Source organism: Manihot esculenta, chromosome 8, assembly GCF_001659605.2.
Source record: "Manihot esculenta cultivar AM560-2 chromosome 8, M.esculenta_v8, whole genome shotgun sequence".
NCBI classification, from domain to species: Eukaryota; Viridiplantae; Streptophyta; class Magnoliopsida; order Malpighiales; family Euphorbiaceae; genus Manihot; species Manihot esculenta.
In genome coordinates, this window is record NC_035168.2 from 37,402,681 (window position 1) to 37,423,366 (window position 20,686).

Below are 20,686 nucleotides of genomic sequence, written 5' to 3' on the forward strand. Positions count from 1 at the left end.
AAAGGTAGCAAGCTTTGGTGTTAAAAAAGGGCAGGGCAGTGGCAATGTTGTAAAGCAGCTGTGGGACACGTGAAAGTGAGTGAAGAGAGTAAATTTGGACAAAAGCTTGGAATTGGAGAAATGTCATGGGCCCAAATGCTTCCAATATTCTGACCCTCAACCCATTCTATGTCCAAGTAACATAAGTCAGACCAGACTTCATTTAATTTATCTAATTAACATGAAATTAAATCTAAATCAGTGAATAGTTCAGTTTGATTTTGAGGTCAAATTCTCTTTTTTAAGTAAATTTAATTTGCTGGGTTTTGGGCCTACAGCTGCAAGGCTGAGTAAACCCAATAGAAGATGATCCATAGTGAAAATCCAGAACTGTTTTAAGCCAAATTCTATTGTGATTTTGGTTTCTTCCCAAGTGGTTGCTCTGCATTTATATTCCTCCGCCAGAACAAGAATGCTTCCCCTTGCATATGTTACCAAATTTAAATTTTGTTTGTTAGATTAATAAAATATAAATTAAATATTATAATAATAATATTTTAATGATGCATATTATATTTTAAATAAAAAGTTTGATATTTTTTATAAAAATATTTTTTTGAAGTCGTTTTTATAAAATTATTAATAAAACATATTTTTAAATTAATGACCAATTAAAAATATAAAATTAATCTATTTAGATAATAATAATAATAATAATAATAAGTAAGTTTGAAATATGTAGAATATTATTATTTATTAAATTTGAGATGAGTTCTCTAATTAAATAAAATTATTTGTAGGAATATGTTGTTTATTGTTATCCTTAATTAGTTTAATTTGTGCGTATCCATGACCATGGTCTGGACAGGGAGAGCCCAGTTCCAGGTGGCCTAAAAGCCTTTAACGTTTTCTCCTAAAGTCATACGGAGACCCGTCGAGAAAAAGAGATGAGAGTAGGTGGGACCCATGGCCTTTGGAACTAGCATTGTCTCCCTGGCATTTTCCGTCCAAAATTAATACACAAAATAATATATAATAAATAATTATTATATATGAGATTATATTTATTATGCACTGTTTTATATATAAAAACGATATTGCATAATATTTTCTTCATCTTATAAATATAAAATTACTTTTATTTTTTATTTATCTTAAATACATGTCATTTTTATTTGAAAATAATATTTTTTTATTCTTGTTATAAAACACTTTGTTTAGTATGGGTTAAATTTATTATTTTAATTATATTAATATTTTTTAAATTATATATAATAATAAATTAATTATTATGGATTTACATGTTTGATACGTTGGTCTACTTCACTAGTTAACTGGATCTAATATTATAATTGAGTAAATACCAATCACCTTCGTTCAGGTTGAGAAAATACCACTGCCTTTCCTCCCAAGCGAATCTGGTTAGGAAGGTTAGGGTGGACGATTTGATCGATTTAATTTAAAATTAAATTAAATTAAATTAATTAAAAATTAAAATTTTAATATTTATAAAAATTAAATTAAATTAATTTTAATTAATAATTAAATTAAATTGAATTGGTTTGATTTGATTTAATTTGATCGATTTAAATTTTTAATAAATTTTTTATTAATTTTTAAAATTAAAAATTAAATTAAACCAAAATAAATAAAAAATTAAATTAAAATTTTAAATTAATTCGATTCGATTCATTAAAATACTGATATATTTATTTTCGTTGTATAATTTATTTATTTTAAAATATATTAAGTAGAATATTAATTTCTCTAATACAAATATTATACTTATTAACGTAGACCTAATCCTTTTCAGACAAAATTGAGACAAATCAATGGATTTGAAAAAAATGCTTCAATTCTAAATTAATTAATTAGAAATATAGTATGAAACGAGGCAAACAAAACATAACATGACACCTCGTGCTTTGTGTTTAAAGAAAATGGAGAGTAATACGCACTTAATTAATTAATTATTTATTATCCAAAAAATAATAATTAATTAATTTGTTGATGAGCAGCTTCGTTGTTATTGGAATTTTTTTTATTAATTTTTTTTTCATTTAGATTATGGTATTAAAATATAATTTGGAGTAATGTCATGATAATGTCACTGAATTAATTATAACAACTCATTAATTAATTAATTAATTAACGAGTTATATGGTTTGAATGTGTATCCATCAAAGATGCTACACTGCCATTGGATCAAATTACACAAGTTCTAACAAAAGATGATGAAGCACAAACTTTTGAAGGTTAGGTCAAAAGGCACCTAATCCGGCCGCCGAACAACGTGTACTCCACGGCAACTACTATCACAAAATTAAATTAAATTAAAATTTTATTTGGTTTTTTGTTATTATATTATCAGAATTTAGGGCTTGGAAAGCTCTCAAAGTTCCATTAGTAGCTGATGCATGATTCCTCATTATCATTATTATTAAATTAATTGTTAATTTTGCTTTATTGTTCAAATAATTTAGGCTTTATCTAGTGGTCCTCATTTTCTTAATGCTTGATTTGTTGGGTTCCTTTTCAAATTATTATACTTAATTGGCTTATTGTTAGACTTTCAAAATAAATAAATAAATAAATAATAAAACCAAGTAATGGGTTGGGAAACAATGGTAATTATCAAACCCTAGGTGGGCTCCAACAAACCACTGCTGCTTTAACCATTAGAATGTTGTATGCAAGTTACTATGCCATATTAAATAAATTAGGGTTTATTAACAATGGCATGTGAATCCATGTGAATGAGGGTCCTATCTTTTCTTGGATCCTTTGAATGTCTTAAAAAAAAACATTGTACTTAGCTGAAAATAGCTGCTCAGTTAGCTACCCTCTCTCTTCTCTCTTCCCTTTTCTTTTTTTTTATTTCAGCTATGGGGATAAGCTTGAAAGCAAGATTTGATGTTTCTGAAAGTTCATTGATTATTCTTAATCAACTTCTGCAAGATTTGTTTTCTTGTTATTATTAAATAACTAGATTTGTTTGAGAATTTAGTCAGGCTTATGCTTAAAGTGTTTAATTATGTATGTATTATATGGAGTTGCTATTAACTTTTCTCAACAATTTAATTAAATTTAAAAATTTCAAATCAAGAAAGTGAAAATGTAATTACAATGATAAACAATCAATATTTTAAAACATTAATGTAAATTTATCATTCTAATAAATAGAATAAAACAATATATTTTTTTATTAAATTCAAATCACATATTTTATTAAATATTTCCATCTAAACACTCAGGTAACCATATTAACTATTTCTTGATAATTTAATTTAATACAATTTGAAATTTATTAATAATTTCAAATCCTTGATTTCAACTGAATTCAAGTATTCAGAATTTTTAATAATTCATTACACCTACCTCAATAACCAGATTTAATTGTAGATTAAAGTATTTACCCTATTTTTATCAATGGATTTTATTGATAGGTGCTAAAGCAATCTACGAAATCGAAATATCTAAAATTCAAACTTTTAGTAGAAGCTAATTCTTTTTTTAAAAAAAAAGAAAGTATTTTTTATTTTTTAGTAGCCAGCAATTCATTTTGGATGCACAGCACCTGCAATGCACTATCTAGGCGACTATGCTCCATTCTTTTTCCCCCTCACTTTTTCCGCCCTTAAGCATTTGTTTGAATTTTTAATCATGCAATAAAAAATTTTAAAAAAAATAGAGAAAAAAATGTAAATAATTATATTATGATATTATTATTGTGAAGTATTTTGAAGGTTTAGAGGAAAATTAAGAAGTTTAGTCTCTATTTTCTCTTTAACTATTGTTAAAAAAAAAAAAAAAAGAAATGATGATAATATTCCATATTTCAGTTCCCTCAAAACAAACAAAAGCCTTAAGCTATCTATGAAAAATCGTTCATCATGTTATCTAAGAGAAAATTAACACCATAGACCTCCCTGCATTAGTGCTACACAACTATGCCACTACTTTCCTCCATGAAGCAATTGGCCTGAGATTGTATAATTATCAAAATCAAGTGGCTGGCATTATCAAACAAGAAAGAGTATGTTAGAATTGAAGAACAATAAACTGATTAGAGTTTGTTAAAAATTTTGGCTTGCCATTTATGGAAGAAATTTCCCTAGGAAGCGCATTTGATTTTCTGAAATTTATTATTAGGATCTGAAATTTTTGGTATTGTATGATGTAAATAAATAAATAAATTAAAAAAGAAAAATCCTATACAACCCAAGAGAGAATTATTATTACTAAAACTCAGGGAGCTCAAGTCTGAGTTGATTAGTCTGTTTAAGTTCTTAAATGAAGAAGAAGAAGAAGAAGAAGAAGAAAGATACTTACACTCCAAAATTAAGTGAAAGGCCATAGTCACATAGAAGGAAATATACAAGATACAGGCAATATGAGTCTATTTTATTCATCCCTAACTTAGTTATCTCTCAATGGTTTCCAACATAATTAACCCAGACGGTGAGACGAATCCCTTCTCTTTTTTCAGTCTCCTTCTAAAAGGGTTGCCTTCCATGAGCCCATCCGTATCCCTCAAGGTTCATCTGTCCCCCATTAGGCATCAAATTTGGTGACAAATTATTATACACTGGCGTTGATGCAGCCGGATCACCCATCCCCCCACTACCTCCTTCACCACCACCGATCTGCCCTTGCCCTCCGCTGCCAGTACCACCGCCCTCTTCCTCCTCCTCCAGTGGCAACCTTTCATAAGTAGCATTCGAAAACGTTGCTGCAATCACCATAACAGGCCCTGAAGCTACCAGTGATCCCACCACACTGCCTCCAACCACTTGCCCTTGCCCTCCAGCTAGATATATTGTCAATCCTGTCGCTCCTGGTGGGGCTGGTCCTGGTAAGAAAGCTCCGGTGAGTGACAAAATCTCGAACCTGCCATGTAGTGCCATGATTGCTCCTGGGGCTGATGGTTGCTTAAGGGTTACATTAGTAACCATCCCGCTTCCACTGAGGACACAGACACCTCTTTGTCTCTTCCTTGCAAAGCAAGCTAAACTGTCTGCTATGTCAGAACCATTAGCTATCTCCATTAGATGACTTTTGAGAGTATTAGGGCTATCTCTGGTGACAAAAATGGGTGGTTTAGGTTTGTTTTTTGATCCTGGTGGGCGACCTCTAGGACGGCGAGTGCCAACGTCTATGGCTCCTTCTTTAGGTTCATCGCTGTGTTCTCTTTCTTCTTCTTTTTCCTCTTCTCTCCTACTGCTCTCGGTTGTTTCTCTATTGCTGTTGGACATTGAAATACCTAGATCTGGTTTCTTCATAGGAGATGATGAGCTGGTTGATGTGTCCATTCCCGGTAGACCCACCTGGCCGGCCCACCACCGGTTCGCCATGGCTGTAAAAAGAAACACTAATCACCACAAGAAACAAGATAACTTGCTAGGAATAGTTTGATCTCCTTCGGATCTGATATGAACAAACTCAAGATTGTTGCTTGTCCATAAATTTAAACACTTAGTGAAGAAGTAAACATACGAATCAAAAAGGGAAGCAAATAATGATCTGATCAGTGATAAAAGAAGAAGAAAAAAAGAGAAGGATGCAAGAAACTTGCCTTTACAGAGACCTAGGAGTAATTAAAGAGAAAGAGGTGCAGAGAGCTGAAAGAAGAAGAAGGGATTAGAGGATGAAAATCTCTGTTAGATTATAAGATTGATGGGTTTTTTATTTGGAAATGGGAAAAAAATGAAGGTCTTCTTGAAAATTAAATTAGGGTTTTGAGTGTGGGGTCGCGTGCTCTTGAGAAGGTGGGGTGCACGTCCTTCTCTCGCTTCCCAACATTTTTTTTTCTATTGATGCTCTTCATTACACTATCCATTAACAAGGTGGTTTACGTTTAATCCTTGGAAGATATTATTTCAAATTATATTTAATAAATTTTAGTTACTGATTGTGATGGTATTTATTTAAGATTATCATAATAAATATAATAATATAGTTAAAATATGGTGATTGAAAATAAATTTAATAATTATTAAATTCATTACCTACGTTTAGATTTTTTTTTAAAATAAAAATTAAAAAAATAAAATATGAAATTTTTCAGATTTAATCAGATATATTTATTACGTGAGTGTTATTTATATTATCTTATTATAATTTAAATAATTTAATTTTTTAATTGTCATATAAATTTTTTAAAAATGATAAATAAAATTAAATATTTTAATTAATTTTATATACTATGTACTTGTAAATTAATAATTTTTTTATTAAAAATTCAGTTAAGAAAATGATGAATAGATATAGAATTTTTAAATTCATTACATCAAATAAAAGAATTATAATGAGAGGATATGCTATCTCCTTTTATTAGGAATTAAAAAATAATAATTTTTATATTTACTATAAGGCAAAAATTGTATATAATACTCTCAAAATAATAAATAATGATGATAAATGATTTTTAACAAGTGAAAAAAATTAATAAAATCTAATTAAGGAGTAATATATTAATATAGTTTTTAACAATAATTTATTAATACGCTTAATTAAATAACCTTTTAAAAAATGTTTAAAAAGATAAACAGCATGTAAAATTAATTACTTTATTTTAGATTATTTAATAACTTTAATTAAATATAAAAATAAAATTAGTAATAGGCAGGTGAAAAGATTTTCCTAGTTTAATTAAAATTGATGAAATTAAATTAATTGGTGCTTCCATTAATCTGAGGAGAAAAATAAAATATAAAATAGTTTGTTTCATTATTTTGTAGTTTAAATCCAAAAATCTTAATTGAAACGGATGAATTTAAAAATTCAGTTCGTTTTTTTATTTATTTTAGTTCCGTTTGATTTTTAATTTTAATTATTTTAATTCGGTTCAGTTTTAATTAGAAAAAAATTAAAAAATTAAAGTGAACTGATTAAAGATAATAATATATTATTATCAATAATATAAAGAGGTTAAATATATTAAAATATTTTAATTAAATTTTAAAATATTAAAAATAAAATATAAAAATAAAAAATTTATTAAAAATTTAAATCGATTAAATTGAATTAAATTAAATTAAATTTAATTTTATTTTTGATTAAAATTAATTCGATTTAATTTTTGTAAATACTAAAATTTTAATTTTTGATTTATTCGATAAATCGAATCCATCCGATGCTGGGACTATTCTCGAACGCATAGAGATAGAGGAAGGCAGAGAATCTGAGACCCATTTTCAAGCCCAATAAAAAGTATTGGTATGAAACTCGAAGGCAACTTTCGGCCCATTATATAACCATAGTCGTCTTCATTCCATGGAAATGAGGAGGTTCTGAAAATTTTGAAAGAGAGCTTCACGAATCCATAATTGCAGTAGAGAGAGGGGAAATGGGTGATAATCTATTCGAAGGACTACCTCCTCCTTCTATTCAACAGCAACAAAATCAACGAGTAGAAGAGAAAACTTCAAGTAACAGAGAACCATCTCCGCTGCCACCACCACCAGCTCCAATCCCTGTTTTGAAAAGTGCCCTCAAGCGGCCCAAGCCTACTGAATTCATCCCCGACCATGAAGGTAAATTTTGAAATCCTGCTAAATCTCTCAATTATTTACATTTCTTCCATCTTGTTTCCGAGGTTTTTTCCCTCCTTCACTTGGGGTTTCTTTTGGGTTTCTGCTCGGCTTGCTTTTGGAAGTAAAATAGCAGCAAAAAATTCTTTCATCTTGTGAATCAATGCTACGTTGTACTTTTGCTGTTGTTCAATTACCTTATTTTCCCATCTAAATTACAGAGTTTGGTTCCAGGGAAAGATTAGCGTAAGGATAGGACATAACTGGGTGTATATATATATATATTTTTTTTCTGGATGAGGCTATGAAGAGCACAAGCATGAGAATGAGCTTCACCATTCCATTTGCATGTAGATTCGTACATTCATTACATAAACTTTGATTATAATGGTTATTAAACTCGTTTTTACATTAGGTCGAGCTTATATTAGCGTTAGACTCACCCCCCACCACCCCCCCCCCCCCCTTTTTTTGTTGTCTCCTGGATGGTGTTCTTGTATAAGTTGTCAAGAATTTGGCTGATTGCTTGCATAAGGGTCTTCAGTTGAGATAATAGAAATCGAATTGGGATAGTGAAGTTTGTAGGGCCGGATAATTGTCTCATTCTGAATTCACTTAAGGGCATGTTTCATTGATTTTCAAGTGAGTTGTAGAGCATAATTAACTAATGAAAATAGAAGTGAAGAGAGGATTATTTCTGAAGAATTTGAATCTTTAAGGATTTATTTACTTGGGAGCTATAGAGGCAAGAAATCCACTCACATGGTTTGCCTTTTCAATAGTGAGAGTGCTTCTTGGAATGTGTTGACTTATTCTTCTAAAACAGATTCCTACACTTTTGTTTTGTACTTCAAGGTGACCTTTTCCCTATAATGTAGAATAGAGGGTAAAATGTTTGCTTCAATTCTCAGACGCTGTGCCTGAAAAGGAAACTCCAAAAGAAAAGCGGTTGAGGTTTAAAACCACAACAGATGCCTCAGAGAAACAAGTAATAGAAGCCATGCAGAAGATAGCATCACACATCAAGAATCCAACAAAGTTTGCTAAGGCTTCCAAGCTTGCCATACAGCTAATTCAGGCTGGAAGTGTAAAGCCAGGAACTAGTGACCACTTCTTTGCCATCCTTGAGGCTGCAATGTCATCGACCATGTCTTGTAATGATCCTTCTGTGCGGGCAGATTATCATGCCTTGTTCTCAGAAGCACAGGATGCTGCTGAAGTAAGTATGGAGTTTGTAATCCATATTTGATGAACTTTTTGGTAGAAAATGTCACCTTTACAGGTTTATCTTACCATATTGTCTTTTGGCAGTGCCTCAGTAAGAACCAGAAGAATCAATTAGCTGTATGGACAATTAGAGCAGTGGTGGCAAATGACTTGTGCACTGATGACAGCTTTGTGGTAGGCTCTTTACTTCTGTTAGATGTTATTATTAGGATTTTTGAGTCTTTAACTTTCATAAATTTCTTTGCAAGTCATTGGAAGGGAAGTGTACCAGGTATACAACAAATTGTTATTTTCAAGCATGCTTTGCTAATTTTAGGATTACAGATGTTTACGTTGTTGAATGCACTGCATGATTTTGGTTACTTTCCCTTTCTTTGAAATAACTGATGTTCCTTTCAGCTTTTGTGGCACATTAGACAACTTGGCTTAATTTGCCTTTCATTTTGTTATAGCTAAGGATGTCAATAAAAGTTAAGGCAGGTGAGCTGGTTAGTATCTGAGTCAGTTGATTTGAAATAAGTGAGTATAGTTAGCTGAGTGGAGATTGTATTTGTAAAGAATAACAAAAAGTAGGGAGTGATTGTGTATGGACTTTGCATTGTAATTGATACATTTCTACATTCATCCAATAATACTGAAATATTTTTCTTTTCTTTCTCTCTCTCTTCCTCTTTCCTTCTTTCTTTCTCTTCTCATCTCAACTGAGTTATTTAGGGTTGCTCTAGTTCTACTTTCTTCTTCTTCTTCCTAATCTTTTCTTCTATCTCCTTTTCTTGTTTCTTTCTCATTTTCTTTTCTTTCTATAATTTCTCATTTCTCTCTGGGTCAAGTGTTATTAAAAAATTGGGAATTTGTGGGCAGAGAAGCTTACAAAAATGCTATCGTTTCAGTCTGTTTTATTGGTAAAAATTAATATAAAGTTGCAGATTTTTCTAAAGTGTCTAATTGGTTATTTGGATGGTTAGTGGATGAGGTAAGGACCATCAGGTTTATATTGATGTAGCATTGGAGGCACGAAAAGGCAAAGTAGCAGCAGTAGTTATGGAAAATACATGTCCTAAAGATATATTTGTTTTTTGAGACTTCGGATAATGGAATTATAAGCACTTTGATATGCACTTTAACATGTGTATGTGTAGCGAGTTTTTGGCTCTTTGAATGCTTAAATTTCTTCTCCTTTCTTACCTAAACGTCTGTATCATTTAACACAGGTTATATTTGTTGGATGTTATCAGTTGGTTGAGTGTGTTGGAATATCCATGTGATATGCTGTTATAAGTTGAATCTGTTTTTAACCATGTGAAAGGAAAGATTTTGCTTTTTGGGATTAGAATATTTAATTTGTTGACATCAACTTCTATGCTTTGCTTGGTTAAGCATGATTCAATTGATCTCAGTTTTGATTTATCTTCTCTTTCCTGTTACTTGCAATTGCATCTTGCTTGAAATTTTTTTTGGTTTTAATGGTTTTATGGACCTTCATGCAGTTTTCAAAAGCAGCAGGACGAATAAAAGAATCCATAACTAGTCTTCCAATTGCATCCAAGGATGATGACGCGGAAGAGGCTGCAACGCTAAATGATCTGAAAGAAACAACTAATGAGGATAACGAAAACAAGCTGGATGTATGTTTGGGTGCTTCGGCTGAAGGAAATAAAATGGATGAGTCTGATCCATTTGGGCTCGATGCTTTTATGAGTCATACAAAGAAAGATGAAAGGGCAAAGGGAAAGACAGATACATTAGCCAAGATGCGTAAGGAGGAGGATCAGGAAGGGAAAAAGAGCTTCCTGAAAGGTCAGAGAGAATCCTTGATTATTTGTTTAGAGATTGCTGCACGTCGTTATAAAATTCCATGGTAAGTCTTATGCTTTTGTTGCTTATGTGTAACTTTTTTGTTTACTATTGCACAAGGCTGCTCTCTCTCTCTCTCTCTCTCTGGTTGATCACATAATTATATTGGGAAATCAAATGTTTTCTTTTTAGGTGCCAAACAGTGATAGACATTTTGGTAAAACATGCATTTGATAATGTTGCAAGATTCACATCTCGACAAAGGGATGCAATAGAGAAACTTTGGACTTCTATACGGGAACAACATACTCGTAGAAAACAAGGGAAATCAGTAAATGGAAAACTTGATGTGACTGCTTTTGAATGGCTTCAACAGAAATATGCAACTGAAAAAATCAGTATTCGACATTCTGTTGGTGGCAGTGGAGATCGTCGCGCTCAACAGTGGCTTGGTTAATACATTATTTCACATTGTAATACAACAGTACTGATGACAGCTACCACCCGGAAGCAAATTGAAAATCTCAAGTGAAGTTATGTGTATTCCAATATAACATGAATTACATTGTAAAACATTCTTTTTCAGGATTTCCTTCTTGCTTCACTTGTTATGCTTTCCTTCTTTGGCTTGTTTCCAAAATCAAGTTAGAAAAAAAATCTCACTATCATGGAGTTGAAAGTTACTGTGGGTATCCTCTGAAATTTCCAAGGGTACCAAGGATAAACCGAGGGAGAGGAGACTGCAAAAGCCATCAAATTTACTATATTGCAAAATTTACTATAAGTGATTTATTTGATAATAATTAATTTAAAAAAACATACGTTATTAAAATTATTAAAAATGAGATTAAATAAAATATGCAGATAATTTAATTATCAAAGTAATTTTTAAAAAATAAATTGAACAGATATTGGGTAAAGGGGAAAATGGCAAATATGTAATTATCTAAATAGAGGGCGAAATAGAAATTATGTGAAAAACCAGAGTCAGTAATATAGCAACGAGGAATAAAACCCGAAACCTCGGTCATCACTCCTCCGTCTATATATATCACCGCTAAAACCCTACTCTTCCATCTCTAATCGGGCGTCTCCAGCTGCTACCTCAGGGCCCTCTTCTACAGTGAGTACTTTCTCTGCGCTATTCTTACATTTCCGTTTAACCTCTCGTTATTGCATTTGACGTTCACTTGATCAATGGGAAGCTATATCCTTATGTGTGATTTTGTACGCACAAATCGAAGGCTTGCAGTTGATTTTACTAAAGCTTCTGTTAGCTCAAAACCTGTGCAATATTATAACTCATCCAGCAAATAATACCCTCTAGGTTTATCTCACTGTTTTGCTTGAGGATCTACCCTGGATGATGTACATTTCATGTCCTTGTGGGATTTCGTGTTATCTCTTTGTGAATATATTGAGTCTGTTTCTATTTTATGTTATTATCTTTATGTGAGTTAATGTACATATCGTTTGCTTAGATTGGTCTTTCTGTTCCTCTTCGGTTTCTATAAAGCCAATTTGCAGAGCAAGAGCGTCGAAAATGGCGAAATTTGCATTGAAGGTTGGCAATATCAATAAAAATAGCAATTCTCCGTGCCTATCAAATTTCTCATTTTCATTTTGATTATGGCCTCGAACAAATTGCTAAATTTTTATTTATTTATTTAATCTCTACTTTCCATCTTGGAAGTGGGAAAAATGTATACTCCACTTTGTGTTGTGATTATTTCCGATTTATTTTATCCGTGTATTTGGAATTGTTAGTTGATAATGTATAGATCAGAATGAATAAAATATTTACTGTGGATTTTGACTTTTTTTGTTCTAGTTTACGTTCAAGTGTAAGTATCAGTTCTGAATATGTGTTGTGATGTTAATAAAAAATGTGGATGCATTTTTGTGTTTCTTTTCTTGATCTTACCAAGCCAATTTGCAGAGCAAGGGCGTTGAAAATGGCGTGATTTGCATTGAAGGTTGGCAATATAAATGGCAATTCTCCGTGCCTATCATATTGCTTAATTTCATTTTGATTATGGCCTCGAACAAGTTGCTACAATTTTTTCTGCTGCACATTTTCTTCAATTCCTTTTTATTTGAAGAAGAATAAAAGAGAGACATAGTAAGTTAATTTTTTTCCTTTTTTAACTATACAGCTCATTTGCAGTGCACTGTCCTGTTTTTGTATTGAAAGGTATCAGAAATAAAGCCGTTTTATGTATTCTATGATTGCATTGCTGAATATTTCTTTGGTTGGCTTTACTATCTGATTTAGTTCCATTTTCCACTTCAGCATAAGCACCTACTATTTGTTTCTGGTGTCAATGTGAAATGTTGGATTAGCATATGGTAGATTGTGATTCTGGGCACTCACCTTCTGTTGTTGTTTTTTTTTGTTCTTTTTTATATGATTTAACAGGACTTTAATTGGTGATTGAAAATGTCAAATCCAAAGGTTTTCTTTGATATTCTTATTGGCGAGATGAAAGCTGGTCGCATTGTTATGGAGCTCTTTGCTGATAGCACCCCAAAAACTGCTGAAAATTTCCGTGCTCTCTGTACTGGGGAAAAAGGGATTGGAAGATCTGGAAACCCACTACACTACAAGGGCTCTACTTTCCACCGAATAATCCCCAACTTCATGTGCCAGGGTGGGGATTTCACAAGAGGGAATGGTACTGGAGGAGAATCAATCTATGGAATGAAGTTTGCAGATGAAAACTTCAAGGTAAAGCATACAGGGCCTGGTGTTCTTTCAATGGCAAATGCTGGTCCAAACACCAATGGTTCCCAATTTTTTATTTGTACTGAGAAGACCTCATGGCTTGATGGAAAACATGTTGTATTTGGTAAAGTTGTTGATGGCTACAGTGTGGTTAAGGAGATGGAGGAGGTAGGTTCAGAAAGTGGAAGGACTAGAAAAACTGTTGTCATTGAAGATTGTGGTCAGATAACAGAGAATTGATAAGACAAGGTTTGAAATACAAGTCAGTAATTAGCCATTGAAGTTCTTGAAGTTGAATGTGCCTGCCCAAGGTTTGGGATTTTATTGCGGCCGTTTACTGAGGAATGCTACATTGTAGACGATAGATATATGTTTCTTCTTAGGAAGAACTTGTAGAGTGGATATTACATTTGCAGAGGGTTGAGGTCAAATTTCAGATAAATCTATGAATGCTTTGTCATTTATTTCACTTGCATTTTGAGGTCGGCCTGAACTTTTCTACCGAATTGTCAAAGGGCAGTGATCCTTCTGGAGTATATATGGGAAAATAGATTTGTAATGAGGTGTTTTTGTTCTTTCTGAAATCGAAAAGGCCATGTATTTTCAATTCAGTCCCCTCTTTCAGTTAAAATTGAGCATGGTGGCTTTGTTTCAAGAAGGCAAAAACCTTGATCCCTCTCCATGAAATAATACACATTAATGTGTTCTGAGACACATTTGATTCCCTGCAAATTTTAACCATGCTGATTATCATTGTTGAATAACGTGCTAAACAAAATTGAACACATTAATTATAACTAATACAATCGTATAATTCAAGAACATAGCAAACGGCTGGGCTGCACATGCATGCTATGAATTGATAAAGAGGATGAAGTTTCCTTCTTTATCATAATGCTAGATTGACAGCGACAATTGCTGGGTCGGTGTTAGATTGAACAAGAGCTTCGCGAACTTGAGCTGCAACCACTTGACGGTTCTGCTCAACCCCAGAAGTGCCAGCATATTCCTCAGTGGATGGTGGGGTGAAGCCAACTTGAATGAGAGAAGATCAAAGGGACGTATATGTACCAGATCCAAGGCGAAGAGAGGCAGTGTCGAGGGAGCGGTACTGGGCAGGGAGAGGAGAGGGAGGTCTAAAGGGCTGGCAATGTTGCTGATTTAGAAGTTAGAACGAGAATGTAGGTTTCATCTAATTAACCTTTTAATCCAATGATAAGATGTGGCCTGAATGTGCCACAGTTTTTGAGCCAGTTGTACATTCAATTGATCTGCGTAAACTCCTTTATAAGATCCGATTTCAGTAGTGGGTGTTGGATCATCTTCATTTGTTGCTTGAAGAAACTGATTTGTTCTGGAAATTCTGTTAAATACACTCAGTAGCTGACCATAATGTAAAATATTGATTTATATAGCAGCTCATGAAAATTAAATTTAGAACTTAGGATGAAAAGATAGGTGCATGCTCAACCTTTTTCCGATTTCTCTAGAAAAACATAAAGAGCTAACTGTTTCGGCAATTACTACATAAGCTGCATCAACTTAGAGTTTGGATTTGTACACTTTCAAGTGTTAAAACTTGATAATCTTCTCATTTTAGCTTATGCTTGGCATTCAAACTGAGACTTTAATGGGCTATGCTGTGGGGAATTAGTCAAAGAAGGGATCAATAAACATCAATTTGGCTAGTTCAATCAAGCGTGAACGGCAAGATTTGACATTGTTTAACAGAATTTTTTCAAAGAAAAAAAAATCAAACATAAGCATATAATTGAATTATCAAGATCCAGGTGGTGTCACTATTGATGCATGCACCATCTTTATTCCCCAAGAAAATAAGCATGATCCATCACTACCCAGATGCAAAAATAGAATCTCCCTACATTAATCCATGATTAATTTTGAAATCTTGAGAGTGGCTTTCATCTATTCAAAATTGAACCTCAACAACATGATTTAATGGAAGCAAATAACTAAATAAATCATTTATTAGGACAAAAAAGAAAATTTAAAAAGTAAGAACCTATTGATTTGATAGAAGGCATGCATGCATCTGTGTGCTGATTTTACATCTCTAAATTCAGAGGTTTAGCTGCAAGTGAATTAATTAGAGAGGGTTAATTAATGAATAATAATAACAATATATTTTTAATTAATGAATGAAATTGAAACTTTTGACCAAATCAATATGTGTGTGAACATTAATTAGAAGTTCCAAAGACTTTCAAAACATAATCTGCTATAATTTGAGAAATTGACCAAACTCAAAGAAGACATCAGCCATATCACAATCCCTTATTATTTTATTTCCTTCACAAATCACAATCATAGTCATTGGGTGGAGGCCTAGCTATTTAATATGCATATATTGACCAACTTTATTTCTCACCACTAATAATTTTAAGCCATTGGTGGAGACATATTATAGCTTTTATGTCTATTTACCTAAATTAATTTTCAACAAATTTTATAAAAATTCAGCAGTAATATCTGAAAATAAAATTTAAAGGGTAAAAATAAATTTATATTCAATTTATTTTTACTTAAAAATTAAAATTTAAAAAAAAAGGGTAACCTTCAGTCCATCATTATATATAATACTATAGTCGAACAATTTTCCACTGAGTAATCACAATCTTTCACTGGATAATATTTATATGGGTTCTTTAGTTTGGCAATGCCCAAATAAAGTTGAACATATCATAGCATTGGTGGAGAGGTCAAAAATTAATATGAACTCAACCATCTCCAGTAAATTAATAATCATAAAAAAATTACTATATACACTTAATTGTTCATGCTGAACTCACTAAATTCTATTAGAATAATGATTAAAGTTAGTGAGATTGTTGTGTATTCTCCTGTACCAAACGCTTCCTTCCCTTTTTTTAATATTTTTCTAACAAAAAAAAATCATGTATTTGACGAAATTTAATTATCAAGCAAAGTAAATTATCAATGGAAATATAAAGTGGCCATGGAAAAGAAAATGATCCAAAATTCTGTTCTATGTATAGGTAAATTGATTAATCATTTCCATAATTATTGTAATATAAACTTACGTATTTCTATAAAGTATAGTGTTATTAAGTTTTGCTACGTTAATATCATCATCATGCATGCATTTATAACTATGATTTTTTTTTTTTGTATTTAATTCATTAAATAAAATAATTTTTTATAATTTAATTTAGATAAAATTATCAAAATTAAATATATTGTACCCACAAATTTAGTTTAATGGTACGTGTATTTAACTAAATCTCAAATTTTATTCCTTCAATTCTTAATTTCTGATTAAAAAAAAACTATCAAAACAAGAACATAAACGTGGAAGTATCAACTGTGGAATCCATAAAACCTTGTTATCGAGTATATATTCTCTGCATGATCTGTTTGCTTCAAAAGGAATCATTCACGCAGATGGTGGGAAAAAGAAAAATTCTCATATGGATTTGGTACATTACGGATAAAAACACATGAAAGTGGATTTTTTAATTTTTTTTAATGAAAGAATTTATTTATTTATACTTTGAGTTCATAATAAATCAGGTAAGATAAATTGACAAGGAATGATCGGAAATTTGCCAAGTGGAGTTTGCTGGTCCTACCGGACAAGCTAGGTACCCTTGAGGAGGACCGGAGGAGCCAGTAGCCACCTTACTTTTCATGAAATCACCAAGCTGATGTCACCATGAGCCCTCATTTGACCTAGCCGCCATGCCCCACAATGACCTTTTTGACCCACGTGCATTAACTCCTCTGCAGGCCCCATTAACGACCAAAAATTTTGAAAGTGCCCGCCATTAACCATATTCATGTAATCTATCTCTTTCGCCCTCCATTCATTTGCTTGCATTATGCTTCGCTTTTGTTCTCTTTCTCTTGTGCCTATATAAACCTTTTGCCTTCAAAATCCTCCTACGACCAAAGACCACCTCACTATCTAAGTGTCTTCAAAATCATTCAAGTTATTCAACAAATGGATTCTTATTCTTCTTTCTTTCAATACCAAAACTACTCCCATTTCTCTCCTGATCAATCTTCTTCTTCCTTCAGCTCCCTTGAGTCCTTCTACAACCAATCCCTTCCCTTTAATGAAAATGATTCAGAGGAAATGCTTCTCTTCGGAGTTCTTAATGAAGCACCCATGAACTCTTTTGATACCATTTCCTCCACCAACGCTACCCACTACGAGGAGGTAAGCTCAAGGGGTGATTATTATCAAGAGGAACCCATTCAAGAAATTGCTTATAGAGGGGTTAGAAGACGGCCTTGGGGCAAATATGCGGCGGAGATTAGAGATTCAACGAGGAATGGGGTAAGAGTGTGGCTGGGAACATTTGATACAGCTGAAGCTGCAGCTTTAGCTTATGATCAAGCTGCATTGGCTATCAGAGGTACAACGGCTGTACTAAATTTTCCTATGGAGAAAGTTGTCGAGTCACTTCAAGAAATGAACTACCAGTTCAAGGAAGGTTATTCACCAGTCTTAGCATTGAAAAAGATACATTCAATGAAGAGGAAAACAGAAAGCAAGAAAAATAAAGGAAAGGAAATGAGAAATGAAAATGTGGTGGTATTAGAAGACCTTGGAGCTGAGTACTTGGAGGAGCTTCTAACCTTCTCCGAGACCGCTACTCATTGGTGACTCTATGCTAAAACTCGACTTCTAAATTTTATTTTTCTTCCTTATACAATCAATTCTAACCGGAGTTTAAACTCAAAACTTTCGACCTGAATTCGGTTTCAATATCACCAAGTTAAAGCTCTATTAATGAATACCCAATTATTAGTTGAATAGTTCAATTGGTTTTAAATATTTTCTAAGTCCTTTTAAATAAATGGTACAATTTTTAGATGATGGAGATTCTGACTTTTCCTTAGGTAATATATTTTTGGTTCATTATATATAGAATTGCTTTTGATTATGATTGATGGTGGTGGGGCCATTTGGCTAAAGAGAGGGGAGCAAATGTTATCTCACTAATCTTTGTTTAATCTAAAGTAATTATTAATTATTTGAAAGTAGAAAGTTATGCTTAGATTGTGACAGTTATTAATCCATAGATATCATATCTGCCCATGCACTCATTCAAGAAGTCAAATACAAAACTACCCACATATTTTTTTTAAAAAAAAAATAGCTAAGACTGAAAAATGCTGCCTGTTTTTGTTCTAAACATAATCAGCCGATAATAATCTACGGCCCAGAAATCATAGTTCACAATCCAGAAACACCCATCCCAATAAATGACTCCCAAAAACACCAATTTGCATGGCCATCTCTTTCACCGTTGTAGCCACTGATCAACGGAGCTGCAATGTCCACCCAACCGACATCCAACCCAGCATTCAAACAATCAAAGGGCGGCAAGAAAGGGACAACTATTATGCATGCACTAGCAGAAATAAGAAAGCTTCGCAGGAGAACTAAGAGGCGGCAAAATGAAAGTGAGAGGCGACATCGCAGAAACTCAGCCGAACATTGATTTAGAGGAGCGCGAACCATTCAACGTATTGGTGCAGTTCTAAATCGCCAGCATCAAACCGAATCAAGACCTCCCTGCTTTTCAAAACTGAGCCACCAACCCTCAAGACTATATCAGAATAAAACATCCCTTTTTTGGAAACTATCGCAAACTTGCAAAACAAAACTCAAAACAATGAAACGAAACTAACACCATCCTCCTGTGACGAGGGACATGTACAAAGGATGGAGAAATCTCTCCTGCCCAAAGGTAGAAAAAGACTAAAATATATTCAAAACAATAAAGCAACAAAGATGAAATCCAAACGAAATCTAGAGCAAATAATGATCGAGATCTCCTTCCATCCGCGACCTTTCTCCCTTTCTTTTTCTCTTTCATGTGATTTCTCCTGTTTTTGATGAATGCTCATATACAGCAAGGGTTAAGTATAGAAGGGTGAAAGAAAGTAAAGACCAAACAGACAAATAAAAAGAAAAACTGAACAAATCAAACCCAATCCAATCAAAACAAAGTAGAACAAATCAAATCACATAAGAACAAAAGAGAATCAAAGGGTCAAAAACTACCGATTACACCGCATCGCATGCGTCACAGGAACCTTTGGCGGACCATAGACCCACGGAGACACTATCGCAGCAAGTGTGGACATAAATAAGCAAAAATAAAAATAAAGCATCAAACCGACAACATCAATACAAGGATTGAAAACTTCACCGAATCTAAAGCGTACCGCAAACAATCAGCATAAAAACAAAACAACCGTAAACAAACTCCAAATCCATAAAACAAAAAAGTATAAAAGAGAAAATAAAATACAACATAAAGTAGGGCCTTTGAAAGTATAAACAATCATCTACGTATAACACAATTTCAACCTCTATGATTAAGGCTTTCTTCTTTCTCCCCTTTCTCTCACCTATTCCCTTCCCAGATTCATCTATTCTCTACATGAGACACAGGCTAAATTCCTGTTATTTCTCTGCTACATCAACCCAAAGTAGTTGATTTTACAGCTTGTAGTTTATTTGTTTGTGTTATATCAAATTTTAAGAAAAAAGCCATATCCTTATGGTATTGATTTTATTTTGATTGATGAAATTCTATTCGCATTGTCTTCAAATAATAATAATAATTAGTAGTAGTATTGAGATGCACAAGTAGCAAGCCCATTTTGGGTTCGAATAGTTTTAGATGGACGTGTAGAAGCTAGGACCTTCTATTGGCCCGTATGGTGGCTAAAATTTCCTTATATGCCTGTTGTTTAATGGGCCTGCTGAGCTTAAAACTAGAAAGACGACCATTTCTAAAAATTTAAGCGTTTTATAATTTTGTATTAATTCTTTGCTGTTGCAATAATTTTGTTTTTTAAATTTTAATTGTTAATGGTAATTTTTTTTGAAAAAATTAATTTAAAATATATTGTAATTATATTAAATAAATTATCATAATTAAAATATAATTTTTAATCTCTATAATAATTTTCAATATAAAACAATAAATTTAAAAATCAATTCATCTGAAACTTTCTATATATAAATGAAGAAAAACCAAACATAGAATATTATTTGAATATAAAACATGAAATTATTCAATCAGCAACTCAACTCTATATATAAAGAAGTGGGACATAAATTGATTTCAATTATTGACACCAGGTGGTGCGTTCGGCGGTGCACCTTGATGACGGGCAGTTGCGGCGGCCGGAGGAGACAACTTGATAACTATGGGAATTATCCTTCTAAATGATAGACGTTCAGCAACCTCTAAGGCCATTCTTTCACGCTCCATTTTGTAGAAATGCAAAACATCTCCACCCCTGCCGCCGTGAGCTAGCTCCAAAACTCCGATCAGCAATATAATTACAAGCATACATCCACGAGTCTCCATTGCTATTTTGCCGTTGAAGAGCTACGTGTCGATTGTGAGATTTTTTAGTG

The 20,686-nt window shown here is 32.6% G+C and overlaps 4 protein-coding genes and 2 non-coding genes across 9 annotated transcripts; 5 read left to right on the top strand and 1 right to left on the bottom strand.

Annotated features, from left to right (window-relative positions):
* Window positions 1-4,320: 4,320 nt before the first annotated feature.
* On the bottom strand, window positions 4,321-5,780 carry LOC110620787 (AT-hook motif nuclear-localized protein 19). The gene is made up of 2 exons (XM_021764653.2): window positions 5,555-5,780; window positions 4,321-5,335 (listed from the first exon to the last, which is right to left on the bottom strand). The coding sequence occupies exon 2, from the start codon at window positions 5,331-5,333 to the stop codon at window positions 4,476-4,478; it is 858 nt and encodes a 285-aa protein (XP_021620345.1). The 5' UTR covers window positions 5,334-5,335; window positions 5,555-5,780; the 3' UTR covers window positions 4,321-4,475.
* Window positions 5,781-7,243: 1,463 nt separating this feature from the next.
* On the top strand, window positions 7,244-11,136 carry LOC110620786. 2 transcript variants are annotated; one of them, XM_021764652.2, is made up of 5 exons: window positions 7,244-7,514; window positions 8,423-8,730; window positions 8,823-8,912; window positions 10,226-10,596; window positions 10,725-11,136. In XM_021764652.2, the coding sequence occupies exons 1-5, from the start codon at window positions 7,328-7,330 to the stop codon at window positions 10,987-10,989; spliced, it is 1,221 nt and encodes a 406-aa protein (XP_021620344.1). In that variant the 5' UTR covers window positions 7,244-7,327; the 3' UTR covers window positions 10,990-11,136. The 2 variants fall into 2 exon arrangements, with proteins under 2 accessions (XP_021620344.1, XP_043815118.1); XM_043959183.1 differs by having other exon boundaries at window positions 7,381-7,514; window positions 8,395-8,730.
* Window positions 11,137-11,502: 366 nt separating this feature from the next.
* Window positions 11,503-13,868, top strand: LOC110620788 (peptidyl-prolyl cis-trans isomerase CYP19-3). 3 transcript variants are annotated; one of them, XM_021764654.2, is made up of 3 exons: window positions 11,511-11,655; window positions 12,472-12,654; window positions 12,952-13,868. In XM_021764654.2, exon 3 carries the CDS (start codon window positions 12,973-12,975, stop codon window positions 13,495-13,497), a length of 525 nt encoding a protein of 174 aa, XP_021620346.1. In that variant the 5' UTR covers window positions 11,511-11,655; window positions 12,472-12,654; window positions 12,952-12,972; the 3' UTR covers window positions 13,498-13,868. The 3 variants fall into 3 exon arrangements, with proteins under 3 accessions (XP_021620347.1, XP_021620346.1, XP_043815119.1); XM_021764655.2 differs by lacking the exon at window positions 12,472-12,654 and having other exon boundaries at window positions 11,503-11,655; XM_043959184.1 differs by lacking the exon at window positions 11,511-11,655 and having other exon boundaries at window positions 11,662-12,654.
* On the top strand, window positions 12,059-12,186 carry LOC122724467. The gene has a single exon (XR_006351840.1). It is a non-coding gene; the product is annotated as a small nucleolar RNA snoR86 (small nucleolar RNA).
* On the top strand, window positions 12,471-12,592 carry LOC122724468. Its single transcript, XR_006351841.1, has one exon. It is a non-coding gene; the product is annotated as a small nucleolar RNA snoR86 (small nucleolar RNA).
* Window positions 13,869-17,186: 3,318 nt separating the features above from the next.
* Window positions 17,187-18,463, top strand: LOC110621756 (ethylene-response factor C3). Its single transcript, XM_021766041.2, has one exon. It carries the CDS (start codon window positions 17,240-17,242, stop codon window positions 17,906-17,908), a length of 669 nt encoding a protein of 222 aa, XP_021621733.1. The 5' UTR covers window positions 17,187-17,239; the 3' UTR covers window positions 17,909-18,463.
* The last annotated feature ends 2,223 nt before the right edge of the window (window positions 18,464-20,686 follow it).

Bases quoted from the DNA above. Each gene is read 5' to 3' on its own strand.
- LOC110621756 (XM_021766041.2), top strand. From the start codon at position 17,240: ATGGATTCTTATTCTTCTTTCTTTCAATACCAAAACTACTCCCATTTC.
- LOC110620787 (XM_021764653.2), bottom strand. From the start codon at position 5,333: ATGGCGAACCGGTGGTGGGCCGGCCAGGTGGGTCTACCGGGAATGGAC.
- LOC110620788 (XM_021764655.2), top strand. From the start codon at position 12,973: ATGTCAAATCCAAAGGTTTTCTTTGATATTCTTATTGGCGAGATGAAA.
- LOC110620786 (XM_021764652.2), top strand. From the start codon at position 7,328: ATGGGTGATAATCTATTCGAAGGACTACCTCCTCCTTCTATTCAACAG. The intron at 8,731-8,822 runs GTAAGTATGGAG...GTCTTTTGGCAG, and splicing joins AAGCACAGGATGCTGCTGAA to TGCCTCAGTAAGAACCAGAA. The intron at 10,597-10,724 runs GTAAGTCTTATG...TTTTCTTTTTAG, and splicing joins CGTCGTTATAAAATTCCATG to GTGCCAAACAGTGATAGACA.